We start from the raw sequence: 12,746 nt of genomic DNA on the forward strand, positions 1-12,746 counted from the left end.
CCATGTATATGGACAATGAGACAACATCTAAATTTACGTATAAATGAATATATATATTCATCACCCATGTTCACGGAGGAAAAACAAAGCCTCATTCAGAAGTCAGCATTACTAATAGTCAAGGCATAATCTCACTCATCCTTTACTTCAGGTTCACCACCCGGAATGCTGATTCTGGCTTATTCTTTTTTTTAATTGGAATAAAACACATATAATAAAATTTGCCTTGTAAAGTATTGTAGCATATTCATAGAGTGCAACCATTACTCCTAATTCCAGAACATATTCATCATCCCCAAAAGAAACCACATACCCATTTGCAGTCACTCCCAATTCACCTTTCCCCCTAGACCCTGGCAACCACTGTATCTCTATGGATTTGCCCATTCTGGACATAAATGTAATCATACAATATGTGGCCTTTACTGTCTGCATAATATTTTCAAAGTTCATCCATGTTGCAGCATGAATCAGTACTTCATTCCTGATTTATGGCTGAATAATATTTCATTGTGTGAATATACCACATTTTGTTTATCCATGCATCAGTTAAGCATTTGGGTTGATCCCATTATTTGGCTGTTATTAATACCGCTGATAGCCACAGTTGTGTACAAGTATTTGTGGGAACATATTGTTTTCAATTCTCTATATACCTGGGAGTGAAACTGCTGGGTCATTTATTAAGTATATATTTAACTTTTTGAGGAACTGCCAAATGTTTTTCCAAGTGACTGCACCATTTTACATTCCCACCAGCAATGTACAAGCGTTTCAAGTTCTTCACATCCTCATCAATACATGTTATTGTCTTTTTAAATTATTACGGTCATCCTAATGGGTATGAAGTGGTGTCTCACTGTGGTTTTGATTTGCATTTCCCTAGTGACAAATGATGTTGAGAATCTTTTTTATAATTTTTTTAAATGGTGATTTTATATATATATATATTTTTTAAATTAATTTATTTTTGGCTGCGTTGGGTCTCCGTTGCTGCACGTGGGCTTCTCATTGTGGTGGTTTCTCTTGTTGCGGAGCACAGGCTCTAGGTGCACGGGTTTCAGTAGTTGTGGCATGTGGGCTCAGTAGTTGTGGCTCATGGGCTCTAGAGCACAGGCTCACTAGTTGTGGCGCATGGGTTTAGTTGCTCTGTGGCATGTGGGATCTTCCCAGACCAGGGCTCAAACCTGTGTCCCCTGCATTGGCAGGCAGATTCTTAACCACTGTACCACCAGGGAAGTCCCAATGTTGAGAATCTTTTCGTATGCATACTGGCCATTTGTATATCTTCTCTGGAGAAATGCCCATTCAAATCATTTGTGCATTTTTAAATTGGATAATATGTCTGTATTAGTTTGCTAGGGCTGCCATAACAAAGTACCATAGACTGGTTGTCTTCAACAACAGAAATTTATTTTCTCACAGTCCTGGAGGTTGAAGGTCCAAGATAAAGGCACTGGCAGATTTGGTTTCTCCCAAGGCCTCTCTCCTTGGCTTGTGATGGCTGCCTTATTGCTGTCTTGCCACGTGGCCTTCTCTGTACACATGCATCCCTGGTATCTCTTTAAGAGGACACCAGTCAGGGGCTTCCCTGGTGGCGCAGTGGCTAAGAATCCACCTGCCAATGCAGGGGACACAGGTTTGAGCCCTGGGCCGGGAAGATCCCACATGCCGTGGAGCAACTAAGCCTGTGTGCCACAACTACTGACCCTGCGCTCTAGAGCCCATGAGCCACAACTACTGAAGCCCGCATGTATAGAGCCTGTGCTCCTCAACAAGAGAAGCCACCGCAATGAGAAGCCCACACACCTCAACGAAGAGCAGCCCCCGCTCGCTGCAACTAGAGAAAGTCCACGCACAGCAATGAAAACCCAATGCAGCCATAAATAAATAAATAATTTATTTAAAAAAAAAAAAAGGACACGGGTCACATTGGATTAAGGCCCACCCTATGACTTCATTTAACTTAATTACCTCCTTAAAGGCCCTATCTCCAAATACAGTCACACTGGGGGTTTTAGGGCTTCACCATGTGAATTTCAGGGGGATACAATTCAGTCCATACACTGTCTTTTTATTGTTGAGTCTGGCTTATTCTAAAAAGAACGAAAGGAAGAAAAACTTCAGCATTGTTCGTCATCCATTCCACATTTACTTATAAGACTTACCAACTATGTTATGCAAAGACAGTTTTTTTGTTGTGGGAAACTTGTTTCTGATCATTTAGAGTGTCAAACTTTCTATGCAGGACAGTTTTGATTATCTAACTGGCTAGTATTAAATCCTACCTGGTCCCAGTAGGATATAGCAGACAGGAAGATAATTTTAACACCATCTCATAATCTTTAAGACAATCTCATAATCTAACCAACCAGGTCAAGTGTATTAGAAAAGATTGTGATATTGGTACAGCTATTAAAGTGGTACTTTGACTAGAAGACCATGGAATGCAAGAGTCTTTTCCCAAAGTACAGCCACCCCTCTGCACAAGTTTCTTACCGGAGCCACAAACACAAAGGGCCATGGAAAAATCAAGGCACAGTAGTATTCACTGTTAGCTATGCCTTTGGCCTTAGACTTTAATGCAGAAATATCTGCATTACATGAAACAGTCATTTTTCCTAAACTACTTGTCATAGTTTCAGAACAAAACAAGCCATGAAGTTTGCTCTCTTTTCACTGCTCCCCCACCTCATGCCCTTCCTACCACCACAGAGCCTGAGTCTAAGATGCTGCAAGTGTGATCTTATGATTGCTCTCAAGGTACGCCAGAAGTGGAACCAGAGAAAAATAGACTCAGCTCGAGAGAACATTCGACCCTATTGTTTAGCCTGAGCTGCCCTAGGCCACACATGGGGCTGTAGCCCTAGGCTGGAAGTGCTTTGGAAGAAAAGAAGAGAGAAAGATAGTTGGGCTTCTTGTCTTTGTATCAATATCAGCATCTCTACCATTCACTCACAACCTTATATTTATTTACCCTCCCAGGTCATCCACCCCATTCCACACCACAGAAGAGGAGGACAGAGGAGCACACCAGACATAGCTGTGTCCTAACAACTTTCAACCACAGCAAGTCCATACACTAAAATCTGAACAACTGGGTAAATATTTCTCTTTCTTGAGTTCAATACAAGGAAGAAACAAAGAGAATTCCAAGAACAGTGATGAAAGAGAACTCAAGGCCAACAGCTCTGCAGTAGAACACAGTGAAAGTAGCCTAAGGCAGGAGAAGGGGTTCTGGATGTGTCTCTAGGTTAAAAAAAAAAAAAAAGGAAAGAAAATCAATGGATTATTTTATATTTGGAATATTGTGGGGAGTATTATATTTCTATTAGAGGGGATATTTGTAATATATACATGGAAAACTAAAGAACGACAACAAAAAAGGCATATTGACTCCATGAAAAAGAGAAGTACAAGAAAGGTAAAATAAAAATAATAGACTAGGTGAGATGAACTATGTGTGATAATTACATAGTCATATTAAACAGTGAATATAGATGGAGGCCAAAATTATAAATCAACTATATTGGAAATGGATGCAGAAGTAATAATATATTGAGGAAATGTAAGGGAGCCAAATCATATTCCAAATAGTTCACGTCGTAAATTTCTAAAAAAAAAAAAAAAAAGAATAAGCAGTGAAATCATAATTATATATACACACACATACATATATATGCAGTGAAATCACATATATGTGTGTGTGTGTGTGTATTCACACCCTTATACACCAATCATATTTGTAAAAATTTTATAATATGAAAATATCAAGTATGCTTTAGAAACTCTAATACATTGTTGGTGGGGTATAAAATTAGAACCATTTTGAAAAAATGAACTTGGCGTGATCTACTGAAATTGAGGATGTACACAACATCAATACAAATAATAACTGCAAGGATCGAAACATATATGTCTCAATGCATGACTTCATAATGATACAAAACCGAAACAGAACACCTCACCCATCACATTTGGAGGGTGCTAGAGAACCAGCGTATTATTTTGAAAAGTGCTAAATAAAGGGGAAGAACAAAGCCTCCACTACAGAAACTGCCTGTACTACATAAATTGTTTCCAAGGTAACAAAACAGTTGATGAGGGGAAGTTTTTCTTCAAAGATGTTTTCTAGCACCAAAATTCTAACAATTATCACCATTTGTAGCCTCTAATGAAACAATGAATCTAGGCAAAAATAGGCAACAGCTGCTGACATTACAAAGAGAAAGAGATAGCCAGAAATATTTAACTTCTGGTCTAAATATCCAAAACCACCCATGATGTATTCTTACCAGAAAATTGAAGAATTCTAATCATTTTATAGGAAATGTAGGTACAGAGTAACATAATGATATTAGGTGGGATGCAAGAGACAAAATACAAAAAGCAGAAAATTCTAAAGGACAAACAACTCAGTTTAAAAAAAAATAAACTGCAAGGAAAAAATGAAAGGGAACCTATAGATTATAAAAGACTAAGAGACATATCAACAATGCAACAAATGGACTTTTTTGGGATCCTAATTTAATCAAATCATACTATCACTCAATGTGACACAATCAACAAGGTCTATGTTGTAGCTATTTTTGAAACTTAATTTGTAATTTTAAACTTTCCCAAAAAGGAAATGCTAGATCCAGGTGACAACGCTTGTTAGTTCTATTAAACGCTATTGAACAAAATACCAGATCTGTAGAAACTCTTTGAGAAAAGAGTAGGTGGAAATACTTTTCAACCTCTATTTTTAATGAGGTCAGCATTACCCTGATTCAAGAGCTAAGAGTATTACAAGAAAGCTACAGACCAATATTTTTCATGAACATAGACATAAAAATCCTTAATATTACCACATTGAATCAAAAAGGATCTAAAAACGATAATCCATCATAACTAAATAGGGCTTATTTTATCCCAGAAATGCAGTTGATTTGACGTTCGAAAAATACATGTAATTCATCATATTAACAATAAAAGAGAAAAATCATATGATTTCTGATGGATGCAGGAAATACATTTATCAAAATTCAATCCCCACTTGTTATAGAAGGTGTTTAGGGCTTCCCTGGTGGCGCAGTGGTTGAGAGTCCGCCTGCCGATGCAGGGGACACGGGTTCGTGCCCCGGTCCAGGAAGATCCCACATGCCGCGGAGCGCCTAGGCCCGTAAGCCATGGCCGCCGGGTCTGCGCGTCCGGAGCCTGTGCTCCGCAAAGGGAGAGGCCACAACAGTGAGAGTCCCGCGTACCGGGGGGGGGAAAAAAAAGGTGTTTAGTAGACTAGAGAAGGAACTTCCTCAATTTAATAAAGGACATATATAAAATCTACAGCTACCATCGTACTTAATGGTGAAAGACCAAAAGATTATAAACACGGCAAGAATGTCCATTCTCACAGCTTCTGTTTAACATTGTGCTGGAGGTTCTAGCTGGTGTAATAAGGCAAGAGATGGAAATAAAAGGCATTCGGTTTGGAAAAGAAGAAGGAAAACTATCTTCATTCACAACATGATAATATATGTAGAACAGCCTAAACAATCTACAAAAAAGTTAATACAACTAATAAATGAATTATCAAGGTTGTAGGCTACAATGTCATTATTCAAAAATCGATTATATTTCTATGTAATAGTATCAAACTGGAAAATGAAAATTTAAAAACACCTCTTAAAGCATCAAAAAAATATGAAGTACTTAGGGATAAACTTAACAAAAATATAGGCAAGACTTATTCACAGAAAACTAAAAAACATTACTAAGAAATTAAAGATCTAAAACAATGACAATTACGCTGTGATCATGGATTCAAAGATGTGACATTGTTAAGATGGGAATTCTTCCCAAACTGATTTACAGATTCAATACAATTCCAATCAAAATTCCATTAGACCTGCATGTAGATAGAGACAAATGATTCTAAAATGTATATAAAAGAAACTAGAATAGTTAAACGATTCTTTGAGGAAAAAAAAAAGGTTAGAAAAATCACACTGATTTTTAAGACTGTAGGACAGTGTGATATTGGTATAAGAATCGACATATGGATCAGCCTAACAATACAGAACTCAGACAGACCCTCAAATACATGGTGAAGGTATTTCAATGGGAAAGAGCAGTTTTTAAAAAAATACATAGTACTTGAATAACTGAAAATCAAAAAATGAACCTAGCCCTTCACCTCATATATTACATAAAAATTACCGTGAAATGAATCAGACCTAGACATAAAAGCTAAAACTTCTAGTAGAAAACATAAAATCTTTCTGATCTTGGAGTAAGCACAGATTTCTCAGCACACAAAAAAATACAACCATAAAAGAAATATACTGGACTTCATCAAAATTAGAAACTTCTGCTCTTCAAAAGGTATCATTAAGAAAACAAAAAAGCAAGCCACAGATGGGGACCAAATATTCACAATACATATATCTCAGGATTTTTATCCAGAATATAGAAAAAACTTTTACGACTCAATAATAAGATAACCCAAACTAAAAAATGGGCAAAATGTTTAAAAAGGTACTTCCCAAAAGAAGATATACAAACGTCAAATAAGCATATAAAAGATGCTCAACATCATCGGGGAAATGCATATTAAAACCACAATGAGATATCATTACATATCCACGGAAGTCACTAAAATGAAAACCAACAGCAGTACCAAGCATTGACAAGGAAACGGCACAACTGAAACTTTTTTAATCCATTGCTGGTCAGAATGCATGATGGTACAGATACTTCGGAAGATTCAGTTTCCTCTAAAGTTCCACATATACTTATCATAAAACTCAGTAACTCCACCCCCAGGTACTTAAACGTATATCCACACACAAACTTGTGACATATGTATATAGCAGCTTTATTCATAATAGACCAAAACTTAGATGTTCATCAACAACTTAGATGTCCATCAACAGATATGAATAAGTGCAAATCATGATATCCATACAACAGAGTAAGAGCATTAGAAGGAACACATTACTGATATACACAATAGCGTGGATGGATCTCAACATGGATGGATTTCAAAAGTATTATGCTAAGCGAAAAAGGTCAGAAAGAGTATATATTGTATGATATATTTTTTTGAAATTCTAGAAAAGTCAAATCAACTTATAGTCACAGAAAGAAAATTAGTAGTTGACTAGTGCTGGCTGCTGGGGTGGAGGGGAACTGGCTATAAATGGGCATTAGAGAACTTTCTGGGTAATGGAAATACTCTACACCTTGATGGTAATGGTGTCAAAGCTCTTACAATGAATGCATGTTATTACACGTAAATTACACTCTTAAAGTTGACAGGGTGGGCAGAGATATTGTTTCATATTCTTCCCTTCAAATTAAATCTAGAGTCGATATTGTGGTCTAGCACAATGCTAAGTCAGCAGACCTTTTAGATACCCTGAACAAATGTTTACATGTTGCCTTGTAATTAACATTACCCATTTTCAATAGAACTTCCATGGTTTAAAAAAAAAGCTAAAATTAGAAAAAAATTTGGTTTTTGTCTCATGCTTACATTGAAATATAATCTGCATTAATCTTTGTTAGGGTTTGAGGGAGTCATAAAATAACACCCTTTTCTCCTCCTGACTTTTTGAGCCGCTTGAGAGACAAAAAGTCATGTAGAGATTTAATATGTCAGATTTACTGCTGAAAAAGTCTAGGTCAGAGGATGTGATTTAGGTTTGTGACAACAATGGCCACCCAATATCAAACCCAGAATTAGACAGACCTGCTCACCAAGACATGGGCAGTCCTGCACAACCACAGGTCTCCCCTCACAGGGACAGAGAGTCTTCACTGCAAAACCTACAACATTTCTGGCAAGAGACCACAACACAGGCTCTCTGCAGGCATGATACATCCAAAAAAAAAAAAAAAAAAGGCAGAAAGGGGCTGTATGTCCAGTTCTTTATCTTAAACTCCCTTTACTGGTGAGGTGGGAGAGGGGAGGGAAGGAAGAGATTGCAATTTCTTGGTTAATGGCTGTCCAAAGCAGCACCATCCCCACCCTCTGCCTTCCCAACAAAGTGTAGATCAGCATTTCTCATCCTTTCTTCCACCCTGCACACACAGCAAGTGAGGTTCACACACAACACACATTAAGGCACAATTCATGGTACACTGGCTATAGGGCCATCCCTTCTCTTCCATTCAAGTGGACATACTTAACTGCATGTGGCAGAAGTGACACATTTCATTTTACTTTGGTAATGAGTAAATCATTTATAAACATGTGTATTTTATTATTGGTTAAAAAAAGAAAAATCTTACTTTCTCAATCCTAAAATGTCATCAATTACAAAATACACCATCAGTTTCATAATAACCTCTGAGGAAAAACACACTTAATATACCTAATGATTTGAAGATAATTATAGAACTATGGTTTTTGTGTCAACTCACAGCTCATTTAGATACATGTATGTCATGAAATCAAAGTCCAGAGTCAATTTAGAAGGCTTCTGACTCATGAAACCTGAAATTAAAGAAATGACTGACAATTTCCTACTGCTGGGAAAGGAAGGGAAACAAGCTTTTGACATCATTACATAAAGTATATAATGTAATGTTAGTTATAATCCTGGAAACTCTAGTTTTCTGAAACAAACCTTTTTTTAATTTAAAGTCTTCATTATAGTTTTGACATACAACATCAATTTAAAAGCTGATTTCGTACGTGAGTACCATAAAATTTTGTACATAGGCTCCAATTAAAGTAGATCCAACTAATTATTAGAGAAATGCAAATCAAAACTACAATGAGGTATCACCTCACACCAGTTAGAATGGGCTTCATCAGAAAATCTACAAACAATAAATGCTGGAGAGGGTGTGGAGAAAAGGGAACCCTCTTGCACTGTTGGTGGGAATGTAATTGATACAGCCACTATGGAGAACAGTATGGAGGTTCCTTAAAAAACTAAAAATTGAATTACCATATGATCCAGCAATCCCACTACTGGGCATATACCCAGAGAAAACCATAATTCAAAAAGACACATGCACCCCAATCTTCATTGCAGCACTATTTACAATAGCCAGGTCATGGAAGCAACCTAAATGCCCATCGACAGATGAATGGATAAAGAAGATGTGGTACATATACACAATGGAATATTACTCAGCCATAAAAAGGAATGAAATTGGGTCATTTGTAGAGACATGGATGGATCTAGAGACTGTCATACAGAATGAAGTAAGTCAGAAAGAGAAAAACAAATATCGTATATTAGTGCATATATGTGGAACCTAGAAAAATGGTACAGATGAAACGGTTTGCAGGGCAGAAATTGAGACACAGATGTAGAGAACAAACGTATAGACACCAAGGGGGGAAAATGGCGGGTGGTGGTGGTGGTGGTGGTGTGATGAATTGGGCGATTGGGATTGACATGTATACACTGATGTGTATAAAATGGATGACTAATAAGGACCTGCTGTATAAAAAAATAAATAAAATTAAATTTAAAAAAAAAAAAGTAGATCCAGGTTCTGTGATTTATACCTTGCATGACTTTTCAATGTTTAGCACATTTAAGATAAATACTCTATAATCTAAGAACCTGTTGTCGGGACTTCCCTGGCAGTCCAGTGGTTAAGACTCTGTGCTCCCACTGCAGGGGGTGCGGGTTCGACTCCTCGTCGGGGAACTAAAATCCCGCGTGCCACTGGTGCAGCCAAACAACAACAACAAAAAGAACCCGTTGTCTAGAGAATAATATATGATTCTCAAATCATCAGGCATGGTCTGGATGTGTAGTGTTCTGACTAATGAGTGTCTATGCCATACAATTTTCAAACAAGAATACTACAAACTATGTTCAATATAATGTTAGTGTTTAGTGCTGTTTCAGAAAGTATATTAAATATATTTGATTATATCTTTATCATGAACATCAATTGTTTTTCTCTCAGATTCAAAAGAATTTGCTATTATAGTTACCAAGCTTGGTAAAGATCTATCGGTATTCACATCCTTATAAAATAATGTATGCATTCTTCTCTTCACACACAGAAGAGTGTTAGCTAAGCATCTTTTGGGGCCTGAAGAAATGAGCTGCCTTCCTTCTGTATAATTCACTATTTCTTTCTCTCCTCCGTCTTGCATCTAAACCATCTTATGTCTTATCTCTGTGTAAGGAAGAGACAAACCTGGCCTACTGATGTCAATACAGAGGAAACGCTAGGTTCATAAACAGAATTTAGTGGCTACATGCACTCCATCCTGGGTCTTGCTTCTTTTGGGTTGAGATATAGACCTTACACCAAGAAGAGTCCTCAACTGAAAGCCATCTGTTCTACAGTATCAGAAGTAGTGACTTCTCACTTTCACGAAAGGAAAAGATTACAAAGAAGTTCTCCTCCTTTCTTAAAATCAGAAGAAAGTGAGGTTAAATAAAACCAATGCAAGTTCTTCATAGAAATAGCTAGCATTTACTGAGTACTTCATACACAAGACACCATACAAGGTGCCTTACATATTTTATTTTCACATAAGAAATGAATTAAATAAATCAATCTAATTTTTCAAAAGCTAACAACACAAAATAATAGGCAAACCTTTAAATGCAGAAAAAACCTATTTATTCACAAATTATACAATACACATCCATTACTCAAAACAACATACAAAATAGTAAGTGCTCACTTCTCTAGATACCCAACTATCTGCCCTTTGAGAATATACCTTATTAAACAAAATAAAATATAATTAATATTTGTTTTTTGGGTCTTTCTAAAACTAACTTCTTTAACCAGAGCTAACTTTCTGATACAACCTTAGGGAAAAAATATAATACTTTCCAAGGTAAGTGCTGGCTTCTCCAACTCTGAAAAAAAGAGGTAAGCATTCGACTAAAAGAAATGTTTTTAAATTATCTCAGAAAAATGTACAGTATTACATGTACATGCCCTCAGAGGGTAAGGTGAGATTCTTTAAAATAACTTACTTCCTCTCTAACAAGGATAAAATTAATTTTAAACCAATAATAGCTTCCTGAGTTTCAGAAGTAACAGTACACAGCAGTTCTACTGTACTAACATATATGTGGCATAAAAATAACAATTAATATTAGCAATGACAGTATTGACTTGTGGATGTGACTGTGGCCTTTCAATGAAATATATTCTGCAATATATCCTTTCTACTCATGGGACTGAACCATAAATCACATTTCATTTTCTATGTATGTTGTGCCTAAGGTATTCATTCATTGGCACTTCAATAAATCTCTACTTTTTTTTTCTCCAATCTTTAGAAAGGTATAATTTAGCTATTTAAAACTGTGATTGTTTCTCATTTCACTGAGTAGTTCCAGAAGAGTTAACTAGAAAAGGAATTCCAAACCATCAGCTGGAAAGTTATATCAAGAGATAAGTTATTTTCAAGGGTTTTAATCTTGTAAAAATAAGGAAAAGAAAATAACTGCTTTTGACTGGGACAACAGCAGTGCAATTTGTTATGATGTATCTATAAGAGCCATTCGTTTTAAAAAATGCACATCTTAAAAATGACTCACTTGGTACTAAGGACTACTCTATCTACTTTAATAATTTAAAAAATAAAACCATGATTCTGACATTTATCAGTATTTCACACATCTAACAAATACTGAAACTAGCAACTACCATTGTTATAAATAATTATAAAGTCAAAACAAAAGCACAAATCAGAATTAAGAGAAACTTCAGAAAATATTCAGAATGTACACATTTGCATGCATTTTCAGTCAAACTTTCAAGGATCCCACACATAACCAAATGACAACTTTGAATCAAAATGAATGTCAAAAACATTCAAGCTTTGTAACAGACTTACTCTAATGAAAGAAGAGAAAAAGAAGAGTGAACAGTAACAGCAGGGTATTTCTAGCAGGGCAAGAAGCCTACTTCCTTTATCATAAAAGCCAACAAGTCAATATTTTAATAACACTGGCCATCAAGTTATTCACTATTTGAGAATTTACTTTTCAAGTTGTATCTTTAAAATGCATTCACTTATATATTTGGATTAAATTAAGCTTATTAATCAAAAAACCACTGTACTCAGAATTTTAATCTTAAGAAGCTGAAATCATAGCTTATCAAAGCAGAGTCCAAACACTACACAATAATTCTTCCATTTAGTTTTCATATGCCTCATCTGAAAAACTTATTTTACAAACAGGAGTTTTGCCCTGTTTCTCTAAATGCCCCAACGGCTAAAATTTAGGTGGCAAAGATAGATTCAAATGATTCCTGCTAAGCTTTATCGGGCTTTGATAAAAACAGAGCCATCTGGTGGAGCAGCACCGTCTTCCTTCTCAGTCACAGTCTCTACAGTCCCAGAAGCCGACACAATAACCATTGTTTTATCTGCTGCAACTGTCTTCTGTTTTTCAGCAATAGCTGCACAAACAGCTACAATCTCCTCACTTTCAAAGTCATACTCAGGAATTGACTTTGGTGAGAAATGTGTTACCTCTGCTGGTGCTTCACTTTTTTTAATCCTCTGTGCTACCTTCTGCTGCTCCTGGAGCGTTCTTGCCCAAGAAAGGTCTTCTTTCCATATTTCAGGGTTCATTGGATAGATGTGAAGGGCTACTTGAAAACTTCGAATTGCCTAGGGAGGAGAAAAGGTCAAACTTTTTTTGTTTGCTTAGTTTTAAAAAAGGAGTGTATTTAATATAATCCACAATATCCATATCTCTCTCTCTCTTTTTCCTCAATGTATTAGAATGTAAAGATGGAAGTTAGAGCTGTTC

The 12,746-nt window shown here is 36.2% G+C and overlaps 1 protein-coding gene across 2 annotated transcripts in view; it reads right to left on the reverse strand.

The window, feature by feature from the left end:
• Positions 1 to 10,564: 10,564 nt before the first annotated feature.
• TTC33 (tetratricopeptide repeat domain 33) overlaps positions 10,565 to 12,746 on the reverse strand; it is a 32,076-nt gene continuing 29,894 nt past the window's right edge. For both annotated transcript variants that reach the window (XM_067730589.1, XM_067730590.1), the window contains exon 5: positions 10,565 to 12,604. In XM_067730589.1, the coding sequence (XP_067586690.1) occupies positions 12,251 to 12,604 (354 nt within the window). In that variant the 3' untranslated portion in view covers positions 10,565 to 12,250. The remainder of the gene's footprint in view (positions 12,605 to 12,746) is intronic.

The sequence above is a fragment of the Pseudorca crassidens genome, chromosome 3 (genome assembly GCF_039906515.1).
Source record: "Pseudorca crassidens isolate mPseCra1 chromosome 3, mPseCra1.hap1, whole genome shotgun sequence".
NCBI lineage: Eukaryota > Metazoa > Chordata > Mammalia > Artiodactyla > Delphinidae > Pseudorca > Pseudorca crassidens.